The sequence below is a fragment of the Bos indicus genome, chromosome 13 (assembly GCF_029378745.1).
Source record: "Bos indicus isolate NIAB-ARS_2022 breed Sahiwal x Tharparkar chromosome 13, NIAB-ARS_B.indTharparkar_mat_pri_1.0, whole genome shotgun sequence".
NCBI lineage: Eukaryota > Metazoa > Chordata > Mammalia > Artiodactyla > Bovidae > Bos > Bos indicus.
In genome coordinates this window covers 38,741,643-38,768,237 of record NC_091772.1, presented here as the reverse complement: position 1 = coordinate 38,768,237, position 26,595 = coordinate 38,741,643, and the positions used below count along the sequence as shown (strand labels likewise).

General features: G+C 46.7%; 2 protein-coding genes across 2 annotated transcripts in view; both read right to left on the bottom strand.

The window, feature by feature from the left end:
* Positions 1–215: 215 nt before the first annotated feature.
* Positions 216–14,368, bottom strand: SCP2D1 (SCP2 sterol binding domain containing 1). The gene is made up of 2 exons (XM_070801047.1): positions 1,721–14,368; positions 216–927 (listed from the first exon to the last, which is right to left on the bottom strand). Exon 1 carries the CDS (start codon positions 7,769–7,771, stop codon positions 7,301–7,303), a length of 471 nt encoding a protein of 156 aa, XP_070657148.1. The 5' UTR covers positions 7,772–14,368; the 3' UTR covers positions 216–927; positions 1,721–7,300.
* A 158-nt stretch (positions 14,369–14,526) lies between these two features.
* The window catches only part of DTD1 (D-aminoacyl-tRNA deacylase 1), a 98,972-nt gene continuing 86,903 nt past the window's right edge, over positions 14,527–26,595 (bottom strand). Inside the window, exon 6 of the mRNA XM_070801046.1 lies at positions 14,527–17,675. The gene's annotated coding sequence lies outside the window, so the exon portion shown is untranslated. The remainder of the gene's footprint in view (positions 17,676–26,595) is intronic.

Here is a 26,595-nt window from a genome sequence, read left to right as displayed (position 1 = left end):
AGCCACTTAGGGGCAAAGCATCTTCTGATTAGTTCTTTAAGGGAAAATCTCTCCTCAGTAGGAAATGGTCCAGGGGTTGCCAGATGGAAATGTGGAAATACCCACCACCCAACGGTCCAGCAGGCCAAGCTGCCGCGCATCCCAGCATCTTCCCCGACTCCTCCCTGGCTGCATCACTGTAGCCCCTCCATGCCCCACCCCCACCAAAAGCCAGGGTCCCCTGCCCACCCAGCTTCACAGGCACCTGCAAACCCCATCCTGGGCTTGGGGAGCCTACAGCTGTTCTTGAGAGGTAACCAAACATCCATTTTAATTACACTGTGGGCTGTATAAATATTGTGCTCCACAAAATGGTACGAAGCAGATATTTTTAGGGGGTCACAGATGCTTCATGGGATTATCCGAGTCACAGGTCTGGAAGAATTTTTCCTCCAAAGAAAAGGAAAAGCACGTCTCCAACATCTGCTGTGGGGACTCTTGAGGGGCTCGACTCCTTCGCATCGTCAGTTTCCTTCTGAAACCCAGCAGGTGGGCTATAAGCAAATGGAGCAGATCCAACACCAGGCTAACCAGACGCCTGACCCCAACACGGGCTGCGTCCCCACCCTGGACCTGCCTGGCCTCCCGATTCATGATTCACCTTGCAAACACTCCTTACTAAGCACCTACTGGGTGCCAGATGCCATGGCTGTCACTGCAAATGTGGGCGAGACACTAACACACGCTAAGTGGTGGAAAGGGACTTCTGGTCACAAAGATGTACAAGGTTCACAGCATCCCTGGTGGAAACTGCCCTCAACTGGAAACAACTCGAATACCATGGACACTGCTCAGCAGGAATGCGCGTGAACCACGACGTCCCACAAGCATGCCTGGAGCTCAGACACAGGAGGAAGAAGAAGATTCTGAGGTGAAAAAGCCGTTTACCTGAAATACACAAGCAGGCATCAGCATGAGGTCAGAAGTCAGAACAGCGGGCACCCTCGAGGAGGAGGGACAGAAGGGGCCTGAGGGGGGCTCCCGCGGTACTGACACTTCCTGTTTCTCAAGTCACGTACTGGCTACAAAGGTCTGTTCCATTTGAGAAAATCTGTGGAGCTGCACACTCATGGTTTGCAGATTTCTCCAGTAAGAGGTGTATTTTAAAATAGTAAAGAACAGCGATGTGCTGTCCCACGGTCAGGAAATGGCCAGGGCAAGACCCAGCCCCAGGTGTCCCGGCACCAGGGTCCAGGCTCTCACCCTTGGGTCCTGCTGCCCCCAAGAATCAGAGCCCCCAGGTGGGGTGCCTGGGAGCCAGCCCCTGCTGTGCTCCAATCTCTGGGTCTCGCATGACTGCCTCCCCCATCTTCTCTAGCTGACTGTAGCCGCCTGAGGGCTTCCTTGGGTGTCTGCAACCCACTGTGCCTGGGAGTCAGCACCACTGTCCCAGGAGCAGCCCCTTTGCAGCCCCTGTCCTTGATGGGACGCCCTCAAGCTGCGTCCCTGGCATCTCCCTGAAATCCTCTTGGGTTGAGCTCAGAGGGGACCTGCTCAGATGCAAACCCTGCACCTTCTGCTATCCTTCCTGGGCTCACATCCCAACGCCCCAACTGATGGGACCACAACAGGACCCCTCACACTCGAGGGGCAGTAAATCCCCCTCCAGGCTTTCGTTGCTCAGTAGCTTAGTTGTGTCTGACTCTCTGCGACACCATGGACTGCAAAATGCCAGTCTTACCTATCTTTCACCATCTCCTGAAGCTTTCTCAAACTCATGTCCATTGAGGCAGTGATACCATCCAACCATCTCATCCTCTGCCATCCCCTTCTCCTCCTGCCCTCCATCTTTCACAGCATCAGGGTCTTTTCCAATGAGTCGGCTCATCACATCAGGGGGCCAAAGTATTGGAGCTTCAGCATCGGTCCTTTCAGTGAAGATTCAGGGTTGATTTTCTTTAAGATTGACTGGTGTCAAGTTAGAAGGGCTCATTTCGCCTCCTTCACTTGTAAAGCAGTCCATCATCAGGACCTCCCTAAAGGATACAGGCAACTATGAGAAAAGTTTCAGTTGGGTAGGTCAAGTATAACCTTTAACCATTCAGGAGGACATTCTTTGGAGACGAGATCTATGTGAATCCTTACAGAATAAGTACAGATGCAAGGTGGAAAAGAGCATCTGAGATTGGCGGTCATTCCTGCAGAAACGAGGAGGTGAGAAGTGGACTATGCCCACTGGGGTGTGTGCCCATCTGGAAGAACACACAGACGCTGGTAACTGCAGGGGCCTCTGGGTATAAAAACAGGAGAAGGGGACCACGAGAGGGATGAAAAACTGAATTTCCTCCATGCTCCTCTGTACTATTTGGATATTTTTTTCCTTATGTGTGTGTTTTTCAAAAAAAAAATATTAAGGAGCTTATTTATTCATTCAACAAGCAATTTTGGTATGTACAATGGGTACTGGGCACTAAGAAAATGACATCCAGTGACAGCAGGGAGGCCCTGACTGATTCCCACCTTTGGGGGCAGACTGGTGCTGAGGGCTGTGCAGCTGAGCCCTGTAACCTGTCATCCAGGCTGAGGTCTCTGACCGAGGGGGTACCATAAACTGAACATCAAGATAGCGGTGTGGAAGTGAGACCCAGACAGGATAACACCCACCCACAGCCAGAACACAGGGGTGGAAAAAAAGGGAGGCCATAGAACCTTGGGAAGATGACAGCTGAATGGGGGCAGCTTCCTGGAGGAATTGAGGGTAGGACTTAGATGATGGGTTCGGGGGCAGGCAGAACTCTGGTCTCCAAGAAGATGCTACTCCCCACACCCAGAACCATGGCTCTGAGGATACATTACACCCACGAGCACCCAGCCTGTCTCAGCCAGGGTGGCTGCCACAAAGCACCGTAGACGGAGTGTCCTAACAGCAGACACTTATTCCTCCAGTTCTCGAGGTTGGACGGCTGAGGTCAGGGGCCACACAATCAGGTTCTGCTGAGAATGCTCTAGCTGGTTTGCAGGTGGCACCTTCCTGCTGCGTCCTCACATGGTGGAGAGAGACGGCGCGTGTGAATCTTGGTGGAATGGGTCTAACGGTTCAGTCCACATGGCGTTACTTACACAGCCACAGGGACTCCGCAGGTGTCATTAAGGTTACCGATAGGCTGACATGAAGAGAGAAGATTCTCCTGGGTTACCTGGGTGGCAGTCACCCGAATCCTTTCAACCCAGAGGCAGAGATGAAGGCAGAAGGGTTCAGAGAGCACACTGAGGCCTGAGAAGGCCTCCTCGTACTGCCGCAGGCTTTGCAGAGGGGCCGGCCTAGTGACCAGGAAGGTGGCTGGCTTCCAGGAGCTGAGAGAGCTGGCCTGGCTGACAACCAGTGAGGCTATGGGGACCTCGGTGCTACCACCATGAGGAATTGAACTGACCCTTTCCCGGGCCCCCAGATAAGAGCCCAGTCTGGCCAACACCCTCACTTCAGGCCTGTGAGATGGAAGCGAGGAACCCAGTCAGCCCTGCCCCCACTTCTGACCTGCAGATGCTATGAGAGTGTGAACGGTGCTGTTGGCAGCTGCTGAGTCTGTGGTGAGCTGAGCACGTGTGTGAGTCCACACAGGAACACTCCACTGAGGTGACCGATGCCGCGCGGAGCTGGGGCCTGAAGGCCGGTACCCACGGGCCCCAGCAAAGCAAGCCTGCCGGAGAAAATGACCACCTAGGCACGACGGCAGGGGGCCACCGACTCAGCCCGAAGGTCCAGGAGGCAGAGCACAGGGTGAGGCCCGGCCTACCTGGAAGGCCCAGTGAGGCCCCCGTCCCCCCAGCCTGGCAGGAACAGGGTCCAGTGTGACCAAATGACCCAACTCTTCAAGAGAATCCAGAAACTCACTTTTTACATGAAATATTCTCATTCCAATTTTAAAAACACTGTGCTGGCCAACCTTGAGCAGAACAAGCAAATGAGAGAAGTCTTGAGCCAGAGGTGAGCTTCTGGGGCATCCACCAACTGTGAGAGGTCAGGCAGAAGAGCACCCAAGTGGGGGCCTTTCCAGGAGGCCATGGGGATCCAGTCCTCCCTACCATGCAGAAGAGGAGGGACTCACACTCACAGAAGACCCCAGCCCCCGTGCCCTGTGGGGGACCCAGTCCCAGCCCCCGACAACCAGACAGCTTAAGGGCAATGGGCCTTTTTCCAGAGGCCGCCACTGAGGCCAGAACGGGGAACCTCCCAGACATGAGCTGGTGACTCTGTCTCAAAACTACACATCCAATTCCAAAATCTGAGTCTGTCCAGCCACTCCACCCAGCCTCCTGGCATCACAAGACTTTTGATGGCACAGGGGTTTGCTGTGTGTTCCCGAGGCCTGAACTCTTCCCCCCTCGCTAGTGAACCAGCCCCCTCCTCGCTCAAGGCTTGGCTGTCCTGTCTAGCGCTCACCATGGCAGCCACCCTTCCGGCAGCCCAACATTTTGGATCCTGTTCCCTCACCCTTGGTAGCTCAGGGTCTCAGCTTCCCAGACCCAAATTCCTGAGAAAGTACTCTACCTGGTTTGAGTCATGTTTCTGCCCCGAGTGATGCTGGGTCAGAGGTCTCTAGCCAATCCATGGGGTGGGCTTCCCTGTGGTCAGATGTCAGTCCAGGCAGGACCTCTCTGTAACCCTTCCCTCCCTCCTCACACCCCTCCAGACCCTTATCCCATTTTTAAGCAAACTCATCTCAGGGCCAATCCCCAGAGGTATGAGTAGGACCATCAGGGGACAGGCTCGAGCCAGTCGTGTCCCTAACAGCAGCCCCCCCAAACGCCTGACACTCGTAAATGCAGCTCAAACAGCAGTGCCTGGACTAGGCACGGTAAGTGGTCTCTCATATCATCCAAAGACTCTGAGATGCCCATCATGACCACAGGCAGGGGCACTGGCAGCAACACCACACCATTTACCTCCTCATCTGCTGAGTGGCCCAGGTGAGCCAGGAAGCCCCACATCCCACTCCCAAACCATCAGCGACTCCTGACCACAGAGCTGAGAGTCAACTCAGCCCAGGGTCTCTTCACTTCCCTCTGAGAAGATGAGATTTTGACAGCAATGAGCTCCTTCTCTGCCTCGTTCCGACATGGAGAACTTCAGAAACCTGTGCAGGGACCACAGGTCAGTGAGAAAAACAGACACACGATGAGGTCGGAGGATGACTCGTGCCCAGGGGAGGCTTGAGTCTTAAATTCTCTTTATAAAAACTTCATTTTGTGTGAAGCAATTATCCTTCAATAAAAAAAAAAAAAAAAAACTTCATTTTGAATGGAGGGCAGAAGGCTATTAAGACAGTGCTATTGAGTTTATAGGGCTCCCCTGGTGGCTCAGATGGTAATGAGCCTGCCTGCAGTGCAGGAGACCCGGGTTTGATCCCTGGGTGAGGAAGATCCCTGGAGAAGGAAATGGCAACCCACTCCAGTATTCTTGCCTGGAGAATCCCATGGATGGAGGAGCCTGGAGGGCTACAGTCCACTGAGTTTTATGGACACATAGTAAACTGCCTATGTGTATGTAAGTACACAATCTGATCTACGAAAAACATAATGCCTGTGAAACCGTCACCACCCCCAGGGCAATCAACGCATCCACCACCCCAAACTGCCTCCCCACTCCCCACCCATCCCCGTCTCCTGGCAACCACTGACCTTTCTGCCACTACAGTTTACATGTCTGCTATGTTACATGAGTAGACCACAGGCACACACTTGTTTCCTCTGGCCTTGCTCACTCTGCACAGTTCCAACATTCACCGTGTGGTTGTGCCCACAATGAAAATTCAACCCCATTTCTTGCTGAGTAGTATTCCAGGGTAGAACATCCCTTGATCTGTCAATTGTTGATGGACATTCAGTTTATTTCTAGTCTGGGACAATCCCAAATACACTGCCATGAACATTCACGTACAAATTTTTATACTTGTGTGTACGCTTTTCTCTTGGGAAAATACCTAGGGAAGGACTAGTTGGATTGTTTGGCAGGCATGTGTTTAAGGATGGCCATTTCCATGAAGCTCCTGGGTGGCTTTTGGAGGGTCCACACTGTGTGTATTTAACCTACAAGATAAGGTGCACACTGGTCATGAGGAACTAATGACCCACACACTCACCCACAGGGAGGCCTCATCAGGCTGCAGCTGCTTCGTTCCATGTGTGGAGGGGGTTCCCAGAAGGAAATATCTCCCAGCATCACCTCTGATTTTGTGAAATGCTCAGTGCACAAGTTCCTGATGCCAGAAATGGCCCACGAGAGGGCTGTGTAATCTGTCTGCGGGAGACCCTCGACATGCTGGAACATCTCACAGGTCTACAGCAGATCAGTTGTGATCTTCACTGAAAGCTGTGCGTGGACCACAGCAGGGGTTCTGTAAGGGCGGTCTCACCAGCATCACCTGGGAGCTGGGCTAGAAATGCACATTCCCCACGCCATCCAGACCTACAGAGTTGAAACAATGAGTGGAGCCCCGCCATGTGGGCTTCCAGGTAATCAGATGTACATTCCAATTTAAGAACCAGCAGCCTAGAACATTTTTTAAGCCCTTCGACTCTACTGGAATTAAATCCATCAGAAGTTGTGTTACATCAGGGGCACACCCCCTCTGTGACCTCATTCCATCCCCACAGCTGTGGAAAGAAAGTGAAAGTGTGAGTCGTACCCGACTCTCTACTGCCCCATGGACTGTAGCCCACCAGGCTCCTCTGTCCATGGGATTCTCCAGGCAAGAATACTGGAGTGGGTAGCCATTCCCTTCTCCAAAGGATCTTCCCAACCCAGGGATCAAACTTGGGACTCCTGCACTGCAGGCAGATTCTTTACCGTCTGAGCCACCAGGAGAGTTCACCCTTTTAGAACACTGCAACCCTGTGTTAAAGTCTCCTCAAAGAGCCAGGCTGCCAATGGAATACTGCAAAGTGATGGTCATCACTTCTTTCCCAAAGACTCCAAACAAAATGAAAGTTCCAGGAACTCAATCGCTGAAGCATTTAAACCCAGCTGTCAAAACCACCTGTGTGTCTACCTGGGGCTTTCACCCTAGCGTATTATGACATAAATAAATCTAAGGAAAGAAAAAGACAAAGATTTTAGGTGATACACTACAATTCTCTTTACTGCTCTAGAACCCTCGCTCCAAATTAACACATCAGCAGGAACATTAATCAAACTTGAATAGGAAGAATTTGAGTAAAAATATTGAATACTTTTTGTTTTAATCTTCAGCTTAAGCATGATTGCTGCTTGACATTGTAATTGGAGAGAAGGTCTGCTCATTTTCCTGATATTCCGGCAGGCTTACCACTTAGCCCAGTCCTTGAAAACTCTCTCCAGCTTCTGGCCAAGCAGAACTTTGCCGCTCACTTTGAACTTGCCGGCAAGGAAAGCCTTCTGAGGGTTCATTTTGCCCAAAATCAACTCCATGAAGACAGGCTCGGGGATTGTGAAGACGGTGTCCGCTGGGAGCCTGGCAGGTCCTCGATACGTGTCCCCAGAGCCGTTCTTCAGATCAATGGTCCACTGGTGGACAGTCTTCCCATCTTTGGTGATGTCCAGCTGGAAGATGGCATTGACTTTCTTCACCAGCTGGCTCCCCACTTCTTTGACGTGCTGGCTGATGTCCTCAAACACTGGGACGGTCTGGAATTCTGACAGCGAGAGAGGGTGTGGCACAGCAGGTTCCCGACCTGGACCCAGTTCCTTGAACTGGCCTGCCTGCGGCCCATCCCCTGCCTTGATCTTGAGCTGATGGTCAATTCTCTTCCACATCCCACTGCACTGGTCCTCCTGACCTTGCCGACTGGTGTGTGAGCAGCTGCGGCCAGGTTAATATACACAAGGTCAGATTGTGACATCAAAGGCAAGGCCAAGCGGGGACTCAGGCTGTGTGTGTGTGCCACAGTCTCATTGGCTGAACGGGTGCTAAACACGTGACATGGGGTTAGGGCTCGGCCAGGTCATTGTGACACAGATCCACACCACCACTCCCCTAAACCACAAGGTCCCACAAGCCCAGCCCAGAAAGGTCTGGACCCTGGGCTGGGAATAAAGGAAACTGGCCCGCAGAAGGTTCTCTGGTGACATGAGCTCTGTCTTTTCAACAGCCCTAACTGAGAGAGCACTCATTCTGATTCTTTCAAAAGCAGATGATCTTAAGGTCCAGATACTGGTGCTTCAACTACCTACTGGGGAGTGGGAAAAACTGTTAGAACAAAACAGCTGGTGGAGGAGGGCTCAGCACCAGGGCCTGCACTGGAAGCTTCCAGAAGCAGAATGAGAGGGGAAAAAGGAAAGAAACAAATATCCCTGAGGTCGGCAGAAGACACTGCTGGTCTCACAGGATAACTGCAGACACTATCACAGCCCTCACTCCAAGCCACAACACCGCTGTAGGCACTGCACATGTATTTTATCAACACACTTAACTCTCCATATAACTGTCTGAGGTGGGTACTGGTACAATCCTCATTTTACAGATGAGGAAGCTGAGGCAAGAAGTGAAGTGACTTTCCAAAGCCACCCAGTGAGTCGTAGGGCAGCCAGGTTTAAACAGAGGGAGAAAGACTTCAGAGCCCACTTTGGGTCTGCCTGATGCTTTCTCATGATGAGGTTGAGGGCTTAGGCAGGAATGCCACCGCAGGGATCTTGTGCCTTCGCCGTGCATCCTATCAGGGGGTCTATGGTGCCAGAATGTCCCCCCACGGTGATGCTGACCTTGATTCCTTGGTTAAGGTGGCGTCACCGGGTGATGGGCAGCTCCCTGCAGAGTTACTGCTTCTCCCTTTGTAATGAATAAATGTCTCGTGGAAGATGATACTTTGAGACTCTGCAAATACCCTGTTTCGTATCACACTCCAGCCCACTCCTGTCTGCCCCCATCCCTGACCCACTGGTGTTAAATGCCCATCACTCCTTTTAGATTTAATGACTGGAATTCTGCTGGAAGAATGAGCTTTCCCTCATTTTTTTCACCTGTGCAATCATTTATTTATCCCAATATGGACTCATGGATATTGCTTTATTCTTATCATCTGTTATGATGATTATTTATTTTCTCACTCACCTTGTCCCAGATTGGGTCATTGGGAGCTCTGGCCAGGTGGGTACTTGTGTCCTTTCCCCACCATGGTGTTCTTAAATGTAAGTGAAGCTGGTAGGGAGTTGCTGGAAGCTCTTTTCTCTCTGGGAGGAATTCAGAAAGTACAAAAGTTTTCAGTACATTTTCTTTGGTACTTGATGGATGAGCTGGTATTATTAACATGGAGCAGTTAAACAAAATCCAATGGGCTCCAAAACCAAGTCTTTCCCCTGAGGCCACCAAGTATGCAACTAATACATTAAGAGTTTAAAATGAAGAGGATGGATTGCCCCAGTAAGCTCGCTGGGAACAGTCAATGGACCACCGAGCCCCATGCCCACCATGCCTGATTTTCCTCAAGGATGGGTTGTCCCTTCTGAACTGTTCAGATGGGTCCCCAACAAGGCTGCCATTCCTGCCTCAGCATGTCAGAGGAGAATACAGTTTCACAGCCCATGCATATCCCTCCATGAGTTCCTATCTTTTAGAGGAGGATATTTCTACTATCGGGCTTCCCAGGTGGCTCAGTGGTAAGGAATCCACCTGCCAAGCAGGAGACTTGAGTTCAATCCCTGAGTCAGGAAGATCTGCTGAAGAAGGAAGTGACAACCCACTTCAGTATTCTTGCTTGGGAAATCCCATGGACAGAGGAGCCTGGCGGGCTATAGTCCATGGGGTCACAAAAGAGTCGGACCCGACTTAGGGACTAAACAATAATAAGTACTGGCAAAGGTGTGGGAAAAGAAGCCTCCCACACTGTTGGTGGGAATGTAAACTGGTGCAGCCACAGTGGAAAACAGTATAGTTTCCCTAAAAAACTAAAAATAGATCTACCATATAGTCCAGCAATCTCACTCTTCGGCATATATCCAGAAAAGATGAAACCTCTAACTGAAAAGATATATTCACCCAATGTTCACTGCAGCACTGTTGACAGTAGCCAAGACATGTGTTAAGTTTCTTCAGTCGTATCCAACTCTGTGCGACCCCATGGACTGTAACCGGCCAGGCTCCTCTGTCCATGGGATTCTCCAGGCAAGAATAATGGAGTGGGGTGCCATGCTTCCCTGGTGGCTCAGATGGTAAAGAATCTCCCTGCAATGCAGGAGACCAGGGTTTGATCCCTGGTCATATGAAGACATGAAAGTAACCTGAACATCCACTGACAGATGAATGGATAAAGAAGTCTGTATAATCTCCAAATTCACATGCTGGAACACTAACCCCACCATGTGATGGGTTAGGAAGTGAGATGTGATTAGGACTAGATGAGGTCATAAGGGGGAAGCCCTCATGAGTGTGGTTAATGCCCTAAGAGTCACAGGAGAACTTGCGTCCCCTCTCTCCTCCCTAACTTGAGGATACAGTGAGAAGTCCACAGTCTGTAACCTGGAACAGAGCTCTCCCAAGAGGCTGGCACCCTAATCTGGGACTCCAGCCTGAAGAACCATGAGAAATAAATTTCTGTTGTTTATAAGCCACACAGTTCATGGTATTTTTATGACAGCAGCCCAAGCTAAGACATGTGTACACACAGAAAAGGGTGAAGATCAATAATGATATTAATCCACCACATCCATGGGAAGACAGTGCCAAGCCCTGAAAGCCTTTCTCACTGGAAAAAAAGTTACTGTACTATACCAAACTCATGTACAAATATATTTGTAAAGTCCCAGTAACTTAGATTTTATATATATAGAACAGAGATCATCCCTCCCAAAAGGCATTACTGGCCAGGGTAAGGGCATTCCTATTTCAAGACACAGCTGAAGATAGGGCCAAAGACAGGCAAATAGTTAATTAGATAAAATGTGTAAGATATGCCTGCTCATAAATTAATAAGACTGATTGTGAATAAAATAACAGATAAAGTTTCTAAGAAAAGTGATGCATTTTTCTGATGTTCCTGACATCATTCAAAATGTTTTTCAGAATACCTTTTATAACCAATGTCACAAACCAAGGCTCAGCTGGTAAAGAATCCACCTGCAATGTGAGAGACCTGGGTTCAATCCCTGGATTGGGAAGATCCCCTGGAGAAGGGAAAGGCTACCCACTGCAGTATTCTGGCCCGGAGAATTCCATGGACTGTATAGTCCACAGGGTCACAAAGAGTTGGACGCAACTGTGGAAAATTCTTCAAGAGATGGGAATACCAGACCACCTGATCTGCCTCTTGAGAAATCTGTATGCAGGTCAGAAGCAACAGTTAGAACTGGACATGGAACAACAGACTGGTTCCAAATAGGAAAAGGAGTACATCAAGGCTGTATATTGTCACCCTGCTTATTTAACTTATATGCAGAGTACATCATGAGAAACGCTGGGCTGGAAGAAGCACAAGCTGGAATCAAGATTGCCAGGAGAAATATCAATAACCTCAGATATGCAGATGACACCACCCTTATGGCAGAAAGTGAAGAGAAACTAAAAAGCCTCTTAATGAAAGTGAAAGAGGAGAGTGAAAAAGTTGGCTTAAAGCTCATCATTCAGAACTAACGAAGATCATGGCATCTGGTCCCATCACTTCATGGCAAATAGATGGGGAAACAGTGGAAACAGTGACAGACTTTATTTTTGGGGGCTCCAAAATCACTGCAGATGGTGACAGCAGCCATGAAATTAAAAGACACTTACTCCTTGGAAGGAAAGTTATGACCAACCTAGATAGCGTATTGAAAAGCAGAGACATTACTTTGCCAACAAAGGTCTGTCTAGTCAAAGGCTATGGTTTTTCCAGTGGTCACGTATGGATGTGAGAGTTGGACTGTGAAGAAAGCTGAGTGCCAAAGAGTTGATGCTTTTGAACTGTGGTGTTGGAGAAGACTCTTGAGAGTCCCTTGGACTGCAAGGAGATCCAACCAGTCCATTCTAAAGGAGATCAGCCCTGGGTGTTCTTTGGAAGGAATGATGCTAAAGCTGAAACTCCAGTACTTTGGCCACCTCATGCTAAGAGTTGACTCCTTGGAAAAGACTCTGATGCTAGGAGGGATTGGGGGCAGGAGGAGAAGGGGACGACAGAGGATGAGATGGCTGGATGGCATCAAGCCCTCAGCCACCTCTCAGTGTGTGCCCTGAGGAGATTCAGGATGGAAAAAAGCAGGATAGTGGCCCTAGATAGCTGGGGTATAGACCAAAGCAATGATTTCAGTGAACCCAGACTCTCCCATCTTCCCAAACACAGAAAAGCAGCTAAAGTCATTAACTTGAGGCATCATGTTTTCTTAATGAACAGTAATATTCTGAAGTTCCACTACTGGGTTTTGTTTTTGTTTCTTTCCTGGTGGCTCAGCCAGTGAAGAATCTGCCTGCAATGCAAGAGACCCAGGTTCTATGCTTATGTTGGGAAGATCCCCTGGAGAAGAGAATGGCTACCCACTCGGTATTCTTGCCTGAAGAATTCCAGGGACAGAGGAGCCTGGTGGGCCCCAGACCACAGGGTCACAAAGAGTCAGACACGACTGAGCAACGAATTTTTTAGGACTTCCCTGGTGGCTCAGATGGTAAAGAATCTGCCTGCAATGCAGGAGACCTGGGTTCGATCTCAGGATCAGGAAGATCCCCTGGAGAAGGGAGTGGCTATGCACTCCAGTATTCTTGCCTGGAGAATCCTATGGACAGAGGAGCCTGGAGGGCTATAGTTGGGCTGCAAAGAGTCGAACACGACTGAGCACACACACAGAACTCCTGTATATCCTGGCTCCTCTTCAAAGCTGTCCCTCAGAGCCATCTGAGAGGCTGTCTTCCCAACTTATGGTTCTCAATTTTTAGGTTGTGCCTTTCTCCTTTCTTCAGTCAGCCACCTTCCCTTAACTTCGGGGATGCCTAGAGGAGCGTAGAACCCAATAGAGGTGCTAGAGAAACAAAAGGAGGAACTAAGTGAATGGCACTCATCCTTGAGGTAGGTGTTCACTCAGGAGTCCACTGAGAGGCAGGGGTAAGAATGACACAGGCCAGGGACCTGTTAGAGGGATGCGACCTTCCTCATGTGGGGGAAGGAGCTGGCTACATAGTTTCCCTGCAGCTGCTGATTGCGTCTGGGCAGGGCCTGAGGGTAGCTGAGCGGCAGCCCAGCCCAGAGGTCAGGGAAGCAGTGGGCAGATGAGGAAGCCCGCGAAGTGACCAACCAGGCGAGCCAGGGGACCCCAGATGCTCCCTACAGGTCTATAGCGCCTGAGTAGCCGCACCCACATTTTCCCCCGGTAGAAAGACTCCGAGTTGTATCATTTCTGCCTTTCAAGGCTCAGGGGAGGTCAGTACCCTGTGCTCACCCTGGAAGTCTGCGTGGATGGGAATTCTGGAAAACATAGTTCCAGCTCCACTAAGTTGTTCAGGAGCAAAGCTGGAGCCACATCAAGTGCTTTGATTTTTAGAAACAAAAGTCATGTACACACAGCTATATTTACAATGGATAACCAACAAGGACCTATCGTATAGCACAGGGAACTCTGATCAATGGTACATGCCAGCCTGGATGGGAGTGGGGGTTTGGGGGAGAACAGGTACGTGTACATGGATGGCTGAGTCCCTTCACTGTTTACCTGAAACTATCACAACATTGTTATTTGGCTGTACCCCAATACAAAATGAAAGGTTTAAAGTTTGAAAAACAAAAAACTTCAAACTAACTCTAAGGATAAAATGGCCCAACAGGCTGAGCACTGGCATTTAGCTACGGTAGAGGAAGTGTCATTTTATTCTCATTTTCTTTCCTTCTTTCCCACTCACTGCTGTGGACTCTGGTCACCCCGCCAGAGCAGAACAAAGCAAAGTAAGAAGGACAACTTGCCATGTCCCTAGCCACTCCCTCTAACACACGGTTTGGAAACCCTGACGACCCCCCTGGAGAAAAGTCTGATGCAGTCAGTCAACAGAGCTGGGTCAGCCCCTAGGTCTTACTGAACTCAGTACATCAAGACCACTGTGGAACAAATTCTGATAAGTTCCTCTGGCTGTTTGGAAAGATTCATCAACCCTGAGCCTGGAGAGGGCCGGGGGTGCAAACCAAAGAACAAGATCTCTGCCAGACAAGCAGGAGCTGTGCCTATCTCAGAAGGATGTTTTTGGTACAGTGTGTTATTTAACTGTGGTCACTGTAACTGTGGACATATCACAGAAGCCCGAATGCTGATGGTAAAGAGAGCCTGTAAAGATCTTGAATTTTTTTTGTTTAGATGGTTTTTTATTTTAATATAAATTTATTTATTTTAATTGGAGGCTAATTACTTTATAATATTGTATTGGTTTTGCCATACATCAACATGAATCTGCCACGGGTGTATATGTGTTCCCCATCCTGAACCCCCCTCCCACCTCCCTCCCCATATCATCCCTCTGGATCATCCCAGTGCACCAGCCCCAAGCATCCTGTATCCTGCATTGAACCTGGACTGGCGATTCATTTCATATATGATATTATACATGTTTCAATGCCATTCTCCCCAAATCATCCCACCCTCTCCCTCTCCCACAGAGTCCAAAAGACTGTTCTATACATCTGTGTCTCTTTTGCTGTCTTTCATACGGGGTTATCATTACCATCTTTCTAAATTCCATATAGATGCATTAGTATACTGTATTGGTGTTTTTCTTTCCAGCTTACTTCACTCTGTATAGTAGGCTCCAGTTTCATCCACCTCATTAGAACTGATTCAAATATATTCCTTTTAATGGCTGAGTAATACTCCATTGTGTATATATACCACAGCTTTCTTATCCATTCATCTGCTGATGGACATCTAGGTTGATTCCATGTCCTGGCTGTTATAAACAGTGCTGTGATGAACATTGGGGTACAGGTGTCTCTTTCAATTCTGGTTTCCTCAGTGTGTATGCCCAGCAGTGGGATTGCTGGGTCATATGGCAGTTCTATTTCCAGTTTTTTAAGGAATCTCCACACTGTTCTCCATAGTGGCTGTACTAGTTTGCATTCCCACCAACAGTGTAAGAGGGTTCCCTTTTCTCCACACCCTCTCCAGCATTTATTGCTTGTAGACTTTTGGATCGCAGCCATTCTGACTGGTGTGAAATGGTACCTCATTGTGGTTTTGACTTGCATTTCTCTGATAATGAGTGATGTTGAGCATCTTTTCATGTGTTTGCTAGCCATCTGTATGTCTTCTTTGGAGAAATGTCTGTTTAGTTCTTTGGCCCATTTTTTGACTGGGTCGTTTATTTTTCTGGAATTGAGCTGCAGGAGTTGCTTGTATATTTTTGAGATTAGTTCTTTGTCAGTTACTTCATTTGCTATTATTTTCTCCCATTCTGAAGGCTGTCTTTTCACCTTGCTTATAGTTTCCTTTGTTGTGCAGAAGCTTCTAATTTTAATTAGGTCCCATTTGTTTATTTTTGCTTTTATTTCAAATATTCTGGGAGGTGGGTCATAGAGGATCCTGCTGTGATGTATGTCGGAGAGTGTTTTGCCTATATTCTCCTCTAGGAGTTTTATAGTTTCTGGTCTTACATTTATATCTTTAATTCATTTTGAGTTTGTTTTTGTGTATGGTGTTAGAAAGTGTTCTAGTTTCATTCTTTTACAAGTGGTTGACCAGTTTCCCCAGCACCACTTGTTAAAAGAGATTGTCTTTTCTCCATTGTATATTCTTGCCTCCTTTGTCAAAGATAAGGTGTCCATAGGTGTGTGGATTTATCTCTGGGCTTTCTATTTTGTTCCATTGATCTATATTTCTGTCTTTGTGACAGTACCATACTGTCTTGATGACTGTGGCTTTGTAGTAGAGCCTGAAGTCAGGCAGGTTGATTCCTCCAGTTCCATTCTTCTTTCTCAAGACTGCTTTGGCTATTCGAGGTTTTTTGTATTTCCATACAAATTATGAAATTATTTGTCCTAGCTCTGTGAAAAATACCATTGGTAGCTTGATAGGGATTGCATTGAATCTATAGATTGCTTTGGGTAGTATACTCATTTTCACTATATTGATTCTTCCAATCCATGGTATATTTCTCCATCTATTAGTGTCCTCTTTGATTTCTTTCACCAGTGTTTTATAGTTTTCTATATATTGGTCTTTAGTTTCTTTAGGTAGATATATTCCTAAGTTTTTTATTCTTTTCATTGCAATGGTGAATGGTATTGTTTCCTTAATTTCTCTTTCTATTTTCTCATTATTAGTGTATAGGAATGCAAGGGATTTCTGTGTGTTGATTTTATATCCTGCAACTTTACTATATTCATTGATTAGCTCTAGTAATTTTCTGGTGGAGTCTTTAGGGTTTTCTATGTAGAGGATCATGTCATCTGCAAACAGAGTTTTACTTCTTCTTTTCCAATTTGGATTCCTTTTATTTCTTTTTCTGCTCTGATTGCTGTGGCCAAAACTCCAAAACTATGTTGAATAGTAGTTGTGAAAGTGGGCACCCTTGTCTTGTTCCTGACTTTAGGGGAAATGCTTTCAATTTTTCACCACTGAGGATGTTTGCTGTGGGTCTGTCATATATAGCTTTTATTATGTTGAGGTATGTTCCTTCTATTCCTGCTTTCTGGAGAGTTTTTATCATAAATGAATGTTGAATTTTGTCAAAGGCTTTCTCTGCATCTATTAAGATGATCATATGGCTTTTATTTTTCAATTTGTTAATGTAGTGTATTACATTGATTGATTTGCAGATACTGAAGAATCCTTGCATCCCTGGGATAAAGCCCACTTGGTCATGGTGTATGATCTTTTTAATGTGTTGTTGGATTCTGATTGCTAGAATTTTGTTAAGGATTTTTGCATCTATGTTCATCAGTGATATTGGCCTGTAGTTTTCTTTTTTTTGTGGCATCTTTGTCAGGTTTTGGTATTAGGGTGATGGTGGCCTCATAGAATGAGTTTGGAAGTTTACTTTCCTCTGCAATTTTCTGGAAGAGTTTGAGTAGGATGGGTGTTAGCTCTTCTCTAAATTTTTGGTAGAATTCAGCTGTGAAGCTGTCTGGACCTGGGCTTTTGTGTGCTGGAAGATTTCTGATTATGGCTTCAATTTCTGTACTTGTGATGGGTCTGATAATATTTTCTATTTCTTCCTGGTTCAGTTTTGGAAAGTTGTACTTTTCTAAGAATTTGTCCATTTCTTCCAAGTTGTCCATTTTATTGGCATATAATTGCTGATAGTAGTCTCTTATGATCCTTTGTATTTCTGTGTTGTCAGTTGTGATCTCTCCAATTTCATTTCTAATTTTATTGATTTGATTTTTCTTCCTTTGTTTCTTGATGAGTCTGGCTAATGGTTTATCAATTTTATTTATCCTTTCAAAGAACCAGCTTTTAGCTTTGTTGATTTTTGCTATGGTCTCTTTTGTTTCTTTTGCATTTATTTCTGCCCTAATTTTTAAGATTTCTTTCCTTCTACTAACCCTAGGGTTCTTCATTTCTTCCTTTTCTAGTTGCTTTAGGTGTAGGGTTAGGTTATTTATTGGATTTTTTTCTTGTTTCTTGAACCTTCCCCTTAGCACTGCTTTTACAGTGCCCCACAGGTTTTGGGTTGTTGTATTTTCATTTTCATTCATTTCTATGCATATTTTGATTTCTTTTTTGATTTCTTCTGTGATTTGTTGGTTATTCAGCAGCATGTTGTTCAGCCTCCAGTGAGGACCTTTAATGACAGACACAACAGGAATGAATATCAAAAATGTTATGCCAAAAGACTGCATAATATAAATTCCCTTTAGGAGAAGGGGGTGAAGAGGATGAGATGATTAGATAGAAACACCAGCTCAATGGACATGAGTCTGAGACAACTCTGGGAGGTAGTGAAGAACAGAGAAGCCTGGCGTGCTGCAGTCCATGGGGTTGCAAAGAGTCGACAGGACTTAGTGACTGAACAACAACAAACGTGAAGTTCTAAAACTGGCAAAACTAATCTATAATGGAAAAAAAATCAAAAGACTCTTTACTCTGAGGTGTGAGGGTGAGATTAACTGGGAAGTGGCATGAAGAAACTCAGGGGTGATGGGTATATTCATCTGTCAAAATTCTCCATGGAGTGATGTGTACTCATGCTTGCAACTTGTTTTGAAATGCATTAAAAGACAAGAGGATTGACGGATGGATAGATAGACATGTAACAAAACAAATACAGCAATATAGGAGTATATGAGTGTCCATGAATCAGCCTAGTACTGAATTATAGGTAGATGTCAACAAACTGACTGGTGAAAAGATGGGGAAAAGGCTATTAGAAAAGGATTCATAAAAGTTACAGTCATTTAGAAGGCAGGCCAGACACTCAGAATACATAGTACGGTTCACACCATTCTTTTTAAACATATGAAATACAATCACCCTGTTGAACTCAGTTCCTCTCAGTTACTAAGTGCTGGTTATGTGACAATTCCAAGTTGAACATACGCAAATTTTGTCCATAGCACATGAAGAATCTCTACTTATTCTCTATTTGGCAGCCTCGTTATCAGTCATCTATAACATAAAGTGCTGCATAACAAACCATCACATCTCAGAGGCTCACAATAATAAGCAATTATTTCTTGCTTACATGGCTTCAGAGAGGTTAGGGATTGGCCAGTCTGGTGGGGGTCCACTGGCCTAGGCTCCAGGCCCTGTGTCTCTCGTTCTGCTTGATCAGCAGGCTCCCAGGGGCAGGTTCTTCTCACTATGAAGACCACAATACAAGAAGGCAAGACCTCCTGCACAAGTTTGTGCCAAGACTTTGCTCACATTTCTGTTAAAATTCTACTAGCCAAAGAAGTAACACACCTAAGCCAAATAATCACAGCCCCTTATTCACCTAGCTCTGGAAATGGAGAACTCACCTCTTTATTTATCACTGCAAGAGATTCTGGGGCAGCTTCGATTTGGGGTCTAGTGACGTGGAGCCTCTGTCTGCTTGAATGGCCCCCTCCATAGCTTCCACTGCACAGGAGAAACAAATCTCAAGCGTGTAACCACACCAATTCCAGTGAACTGTTCTATTTTGCCTCTTCAGCTCCCCTCAAGGTAGAACCCCACGGGGACAATTACAAACATGGGGCCAAGAGATAGAACACAGGGCACTTCTTTTTCTGCTGCAGGAGAAGTCAATTAGGGTTTCAATTTCCACTGTTAAATGTCACCTTTTTACAACATCCTGCAGGAGAGCTGGCAGCCCTGTCCTTGGGGGGGGGCGGAAACTCTTTCAAGGAAAGGCTTATTGTCTAAAAAGACACAGAAGGGTCCAGAGATTAAGGGGCCCACTCAGGCTGTCTGGATTTCCTGGAGCTCTCGGTTTCTATTTCCAGCTGAACATCTGGCTCCCTGATAGCCCCCAGAGAGTCTTTTGAGCCTCCCTGCCTCACTTTTCTCACCCCACTCCAGTACTCTTGCCTGGAAAATCCCATGGACAGAGAAGCCTGCAAGGCTGCAGTCCATGGGGTTGCTGAGGGTCGGACACAACTGAGGACTTCATTTTCACTTTTCACTTTCATGCATTGGAGAAGGAAATGGCAACCCACTCCAGTGTTCTTGCCTGGAGAATCCCAGGGATGGGGGAGCCTGGTGGGCTGCCGTCTATGGGGTCGCACAGAGTCGGACACGACTGAAGTGACTTAGCAGCAGCAGCAGCAGCAGCAGCAGCAGCCTCACTTTTCTACCGGTTGCAAAAAGATAATAAACCCCGCTGCCAGGCAATGCATATAAAGTGCCCCCAAGGAGTGCAGGAGGGAGGCAAACTTCTCAAAGGAGAGAGCTGTCAGCATGTATTCGCCTGATCTTCAGGTATCTCCAGTGTCTGGAACCCCTCATTAGAGCATGTGGTCCTTCCCCTGAGAAGTCAGACAAGAGCCAGAATCAATGAAGCCAAAAGACTCCCTTCTCTCGTCTCTGCTACAAAGGAGATGAGTCAAACTGCATGATGACCGGTCACTCTTCTTCACTTGCTAACACTCTGCACCCTATTTTCAAAGAAGGAGCATGTTGTTGGCATGGCTGAAGGGTTAAACACTCCCACTCCATCGCTACAGCCACTAGTGGGTATTTTATCACAGTTTCTGTGCAGGAACTTTTTGTCCACAAAAACCCTTCCTCCACCCAGATGGGTGAGACTTTGAGAGTATCACCAGTTTCTAAAGTTAGGTCATAAATTGCTCTCCTGTTTGCAGGGTGGTGTTGCCCCTGAAAAGACCCCATCTGTTCATAGTCTGCAACTTATTTTGAAATGCATTCAAAAATTAAGAAGGGCTCATACACTTTTAATTTTTTTTAATTATTTACAACTTTTTTTCTGTTTTTAATTATAGGGGAACTCATTTCCTCCCTCTCTGGGTATTTCACCCTCATCTATAGAACAGGAACATTGGCCTTTTCCAAAGTATTAGGAGGAAGGACAAGGGCAGCTGGAACTCTCATAATGCTGCCAATAAGAACGCCAAAGAGTTCCACTCTGGGAAAGAGGTTTCAGTATCTAAAATGGGTAGGTTGTTTTTGTTTTTTTGGATATATCTGTACAAGTGGAATTGCTGGGTCCCAGACAATATTTCCAGGGATATACCAAACAAATATCTACATTTTTTCTTAAAAGACACATATTAGAATGACTTTAATCAGCCAAATGTGGTAACCACCCATATGCCCATCAACAGTAGAATGGATAAATTACAGGAAACTAAACAGCAATGAGAATTAACAATCTACATCTATACACAACATAGTGAAATTCACAGTCATTGTTTTGAACAAAAGAAGCCAGACCCTCCACCTCCCCCTGCCAAAAGGAGTTCATATAGCTTCTAGAGAGCTAGTAATTTTCTAAATCTCGATCTGAGTGTTTTTAATTTGGGAAAATGTATTGAACCACACATTTATGATGTGTGCTCTTCTGCAGAGGTATATTACACTTCAATGAGAGGTTTTAAATACATATGCACACAGAAAAAAGTGCCCACAAATCAGAACAGAAAGTATTGGAGGAAAGTGTCCACCCAACCTTCCACTTTCTCCCTCCCTACTCCTCCCCAGGGGAAAGCTATGGCTGACTGGTATTGAAGGGGAAGCTGGAATCACAACCACACAGAGCCTGAGTGACCTCTCCTCCCCAGGCTCCCAGGCCCTGCTTCGATCCCCTTGTCTTGACTGCCGTGACCTGAAACGTGAGAGGCAACGATTCTCCTTTCTCCTTTCTCCACTGGCACCAGCCAGTGGACCTGCTCTGCAGACCCAAGTACCACTGCTCATGGGCACCCCAAGTCCTGGGGGAAGAAGCAGGGAGCCTTGGCTGACTGTAGCATAAACCATGTTCTCTGGTCCAGGGCTACCAGCAACAGAGGTGCTACTCTGACCTCCAATTCCCATGGCTTACATCTATTTCTCAACTGATTCCAAAGATGGAAGAGGAAGACACATGATTAATGATCACCCCTTAAACTTCAACAACATCTTCCTCAGCAGTTAAGAAGGTGAAGATAAGAATAAATGTATTGCTCTTCTTTTATGAAGCATTAAGACCAGAGGCTGGGAGTTCCTAATGGATCCAAGGAGATAGTGATGCCCCTTTGGAATAAAACCAACTGGGTAATTAGAAAAGAAGAATGCGATTATCTAATCTCCTTCCTCTAAGATTTCCCTGCACTAACAAGAAATTGCTTTTCTGGGTGACTCCTAAACTGGAGATCTAGAGATTTTGAATGTAATATCAGAGGTTATCCCGTTGCTGAGTTAGATGTCCCAGTCACTGGTTGCCACAGATGGAAGAAATGGGGGCGGAGGGAGGTCACGATATTTTTCAGCTCCTTCCATCAAGAAGTGAAGTCCATCTCTCCATCCCTTTGGTCTGGGTCTGTCCAAGTGACTTGCTTTAGACAGTGGGATGCAGCAAACTTAAGACAAGCAGGAGCTTAAAAAGTGCTGCACCATTAGCCATGCCCTCTGATTACTGGAGATATTCCACCACCATCTGAAGAAGACTGCTGGAGGGTGAGAGGCCACATGGACCAAGGCCCCAGAAATAAAAGTGAGATGCCTAGATCACCCAGCCCGGCCAAGAAGCCCATGTGAGAAGAGCCACCTAAACGATCCACAGAACCTTGAGAAAGGAAAAATGTGTGTTACCAACATACAAGCGATCAGAACAGCCAAAATCCACACACTGACAACACCTACTGCTGGAGAGGACGTGGAGCAACCGGCACTCTCATCCCCTGCTGGGGGGATGCAAAATGGAGCAGCCACTTTGGAAGACAGTTTGGCAGTTTCTTACAAAACTAAACACACACTGACTATAGGATCCAGCTGTTGTGCTCCTTGGTATTTACTCAAATGAACTGAAAACTATATCCACACAAAAACCCACGCAAGGATATTGATAGCAGTGTTATGCATGATTGCCAAAACTTGTAGCAACCAAGATGTACCTCAGTGGGTTAAAAATGAACTATGGTACATTCACACAATGGAATACTGCTGCTGCTAAGTCGCTTCAGTCGTGTCCGACTCTGTGCGACCCCATAGACGGCAGCCCACGAGGCTCCCCTGTCCCTGGGATTCTCCAAGCAAGAACACTGGAGTGGGCTGCCATTCCCTTCTCCAATGCATGGAAGTGAAAAGTGAAAGTGAAGTGGCTCAGTTGTATCCAACTCCTAGCGACCCCATGGACTGCAGCCTACCAGGCTCCCCTGTCCATGGGATTTGCCAGGCAAGAGTACTGGAGCGGGTTGCCACTGCCTTCTCCCAATGGAATACTATTAAGCACTAAAAAGAAATGAACTATCAGGCCATGAAAAGATACAGGGAAACTTCAAAGCATGTTGCTAAGAAGCCAATCTGAAAAAGCTACATACTGTATGAGTCCAACTATATGACATTCTAGAAAAGGCAAAATTATGGACACAGAGAAAAAGATCAGTGGATGTCAGGGGTTTGGGGGTAGGGAGGAATGAACAGGTGGAGCACAGAGGAGTTTCAGGGCAGTGTGACTATTCTGTATGATACCGTATCAGTGGAGAGTCATCGAAGTAGTAGTGTAGCATTAGTCAGTCAGTCATGTTTGACTCTTTGTGATCCCATGGACTGTAGCCCAGCAGGCTCCTCTGTCTACAGAATTCTCTAGGCAAGAATACTAGTATGGGTAGCCATTCCCTTCTCCAGGGCGTCTCCCTGACCCAAGGATTGAACCTGGGTCCCCTGTACTGCAGGCAGATTCTTTACCATCTGAGCTACGAAAGAAGCCCCATATCAATGGATGATGATGATGGTTTAGTTGCTCAGTCGTGTCTGACTCTTGTGACTCCATGGACTGTAGCCCACCAGGCTCCTCTGTCCATGGAATTCTTACAGGTCATCACTTGTCAAAACCCACTGGATGTACAACACCAAGAGTCAGTCCTTATGTACACTGTAGCTTTTGGGTGATAATGATGTCTCAACATAGGTTCACTGATTTTAACAAATGTCCCACCTTGATGAGGTACATTGATGGTACTGGAGGCTGTGCATGTGTAAGGCCAGGAGAATATGGGAACTCTCTGTATTTTCTACTCAGTTTTGCTATGGACCTAAAACTGCTCTAAAAAATTAAATCAATTAAAGATAACATGTGTTATTCTAAGCCACACCGTTTTTAGATGGCCTGTTACACAGCAAAACCTAACTGATATACTGAGTCAACTGTTGAATGGGGAGGAGAATCAAGGGGAATTGAATCTGCCACATTAGAATCACAGACACTAATGAGAAAACACAGGAGAAAACAGCTGCCACGGAATCCAGGAGTGAGTGCAGTCATGCCTGTAGTTGGGCAAGTTAGGCAGAACCAGATGAAAGTAAGTTAAACCCAGATGACTGGGTCTGACATTTTACAAGGACACACTTTTTAGGCCCCATTATGTGCTGTTTTTGTGTTGTCCTTACTATTAGGAGAACGGACTCCCTCCACTGAGGTTTGACAGTAAAATTCCTATTTCTGGAAGCTTCAAAAGTGGGGCACAAGGTAATGAATGCAATTCCTATGTCGACAGCTAAAGAAGCACAGCATGAGCTGCTTGGACCTGAGCAGACCAGCAGGTGCCTGCTCCGGTCACCGGATCCCAAAGGATCTGGTCGCCAGCACCAAGGAGGGGAGAAAAGACAACAGGAAACGGTCGACATGATGGACTACCTGGAGGTAATTTAATTGGTTCTCTGGAATGAGTGATTCACCACCTCTCTCTTTCACCACCCACCCTGCCTTCAATCTCCCCTGTCCACGCCACACACACACCCATTCACACACACACACACACGCACACACACCAGCAAACAATACATCGGGCCCGAGTCCCTTTATTAAAAACCCTGACATCAAAAACCAAGGACTTCTCTGGGCATTTGTTATCATGTGCTGAGAATGTGGCCATGGATGGTTAAACAAGAAAAGTCCCTGCAGACGAAAAACTGAAGCCAGTACTGAGGTCAGATTCTAGCCTCAGCAGCTGTGACTCCTCTGACTCAGGGAGTCAGGGAGAACACTGGAGTGGGGTGGAGGGAACAGCACAGCTCATTAACAGACAGAGCTGGCCATGGTTTCAATTTAACACCATTTCCTGAACTGATCAGAATTCCACCAAGGCTGTTAATTGGCTGCTGACCATATGCCTCTCGTTTCTGAATGTGCTTCCTGATTCAACGTGGAAATGACAACTGAATACACATTGGTCATACCTGACCTGCCATACCTGAGCCCCTCCATTCACAGTCTCCTCCCATATTCATAGGACGATTGAGGACATGAAAAAAAACGTCCTGGATGGGTGATGAGACGGCTCTTCCTCTTCAAAGACAGGAACAACCAGGGAGCTATGCCCAAATTTGGAGAGGTTTTTCTAGCTCAAATCAAACAATACCTTGAAGATTTCCCTAAATTCTTAACCTGTGACCAAACAGGTTCAAAAAATGAGGAGCTAGGGAGAGATAAATTGGGAGACTGGGGTTGACATATGTAAACTACTATATACAAAATAGGTAATTAGTAAGGACCTATCATATAGCACAGGGAACTCTACTCAATACTCTGCAGTGGTCTATATGGGAAAAGACTCTAAAAAGGAGTGGATATATGTCTAACTGATTCACTGTGCTATACACCTGAAGTGAAGTGAGTGAAGTAAAATTTGCTCAGTTGTGTCCAACCAACTCTTTGCGACCCCATGGACTGTAGCCTGCCAGGCTCCTCTGTCCATGGAATTCTCTAAGCAAGAATACTGGAGTGGGTTGCTACGTCTTCCTCCATACCTGAAATGAATACAAAATTGTAAATCAACTACACTCCAATAAAAATTTTTTAAAAAGAAGTTGGACTCCAAAGACCCAAGAAACAACTTCTTAAAAACTGCAATGTCAAGGTTTATAAAAATGTGTGTGTGTGTGTTAATATACTGTCCCCACCCAAAGTCATGTTATGATATTGGATTGTCTGAAAACTATATCCCTTCTTTTACCAACCTCAATAAAGTGCTGACAAAATCAGGAGGAAGACAAAGCAGTTGGAATTCTCGTACACTGCTGGTGGAAGTATGGAATATCAGGCTTTTTTGCTGCTGTTGGGAACAGAGTCTGTTGTTCAACATTTACACTACAGCACTGGGGCTTCCCTCATAGCTCAGTCAGTAAAGAATGCGCCTGCAATGCAGGTGACCCTGGTTCGATTCCTGGGTCAGGAAGGTCCACTGGAGAAGGGATAGGCTACCCACTCCAGTATTCTTGGGCTTCCCTTGTGGTTTAGATGGTAAAGAATCTGCCTGCATTGCGGGAGACCTGGGTTTGATCCCTGGGTTGGGAAGATCCCTGGTTGAGAAGGGAAAGGCTACCCACTCCAGTATTCTGGCCTGGAGAATTCCATGGACTGTATAGTTCATGGGGTTGCAAAGAGTCAGACACAACTGAGTGACTTTCACAACAACTACTGGGGGAGCTAGTGTTTATATCACGCAGGGTTCTTATTTGCAGACAAGAGAATCCACTGCAACAAGTTTAAGCAGACAAGGTTTATTCTATTAGCTGTCTCACAAAACATCTAAGGGGGCAGGAAGCTCAGGTGCTTACATGGCCAGGAGTGATGCAGCCGGGAGACATGTCCCACCTCCCCACAGGAATGTTCCAGCAGAAACCCTACTGCTGTCACCATACACAGTCTGATTTTGGAGGTGTGGATAGTGGAAGATCCCATGCCGCCCCAGAAGCAGCATCCATGTGTCATCTTGTCTCACGTGGATGGGTCTGCTTGGAGGAATTCAGCCAAGCATGGCTCCCCAGCTGCATGGGAGTCTCAGAAAAGGCCCTTTCAGCTTCCCACAATCTACAGCACAGAAGACATGAGCTAGGGGATTGACAGTGATGGTGAGTGCATGTATCTGATGGGGGTACCTGCTACAGGTATTTGGGGAGGGAGAGCAGATTGAGTCCAGGGGATCTGGGTGGAAGATTCGCAAGGAAGGCTGGAAGTCAGTGCCCAATAGAGGAGTCACCTGTGGGCAGGTGAGGACTGATGTCAGGACAGGGGCTAAATGTCTCAGAGAGGATGCTGAGAACAAACAGAGCAAGTGAGAGAACCT

What these genes read in the sequence shown, in the direction of transcription:
- SCP2D1 (XM_070801047.1), bottom strand. Translation starts at nt 7,771, where the DNA reads ATGTGGAAGAGAATTGACCATCAGCTCAAGATCAAGGCAGGGGATGGG.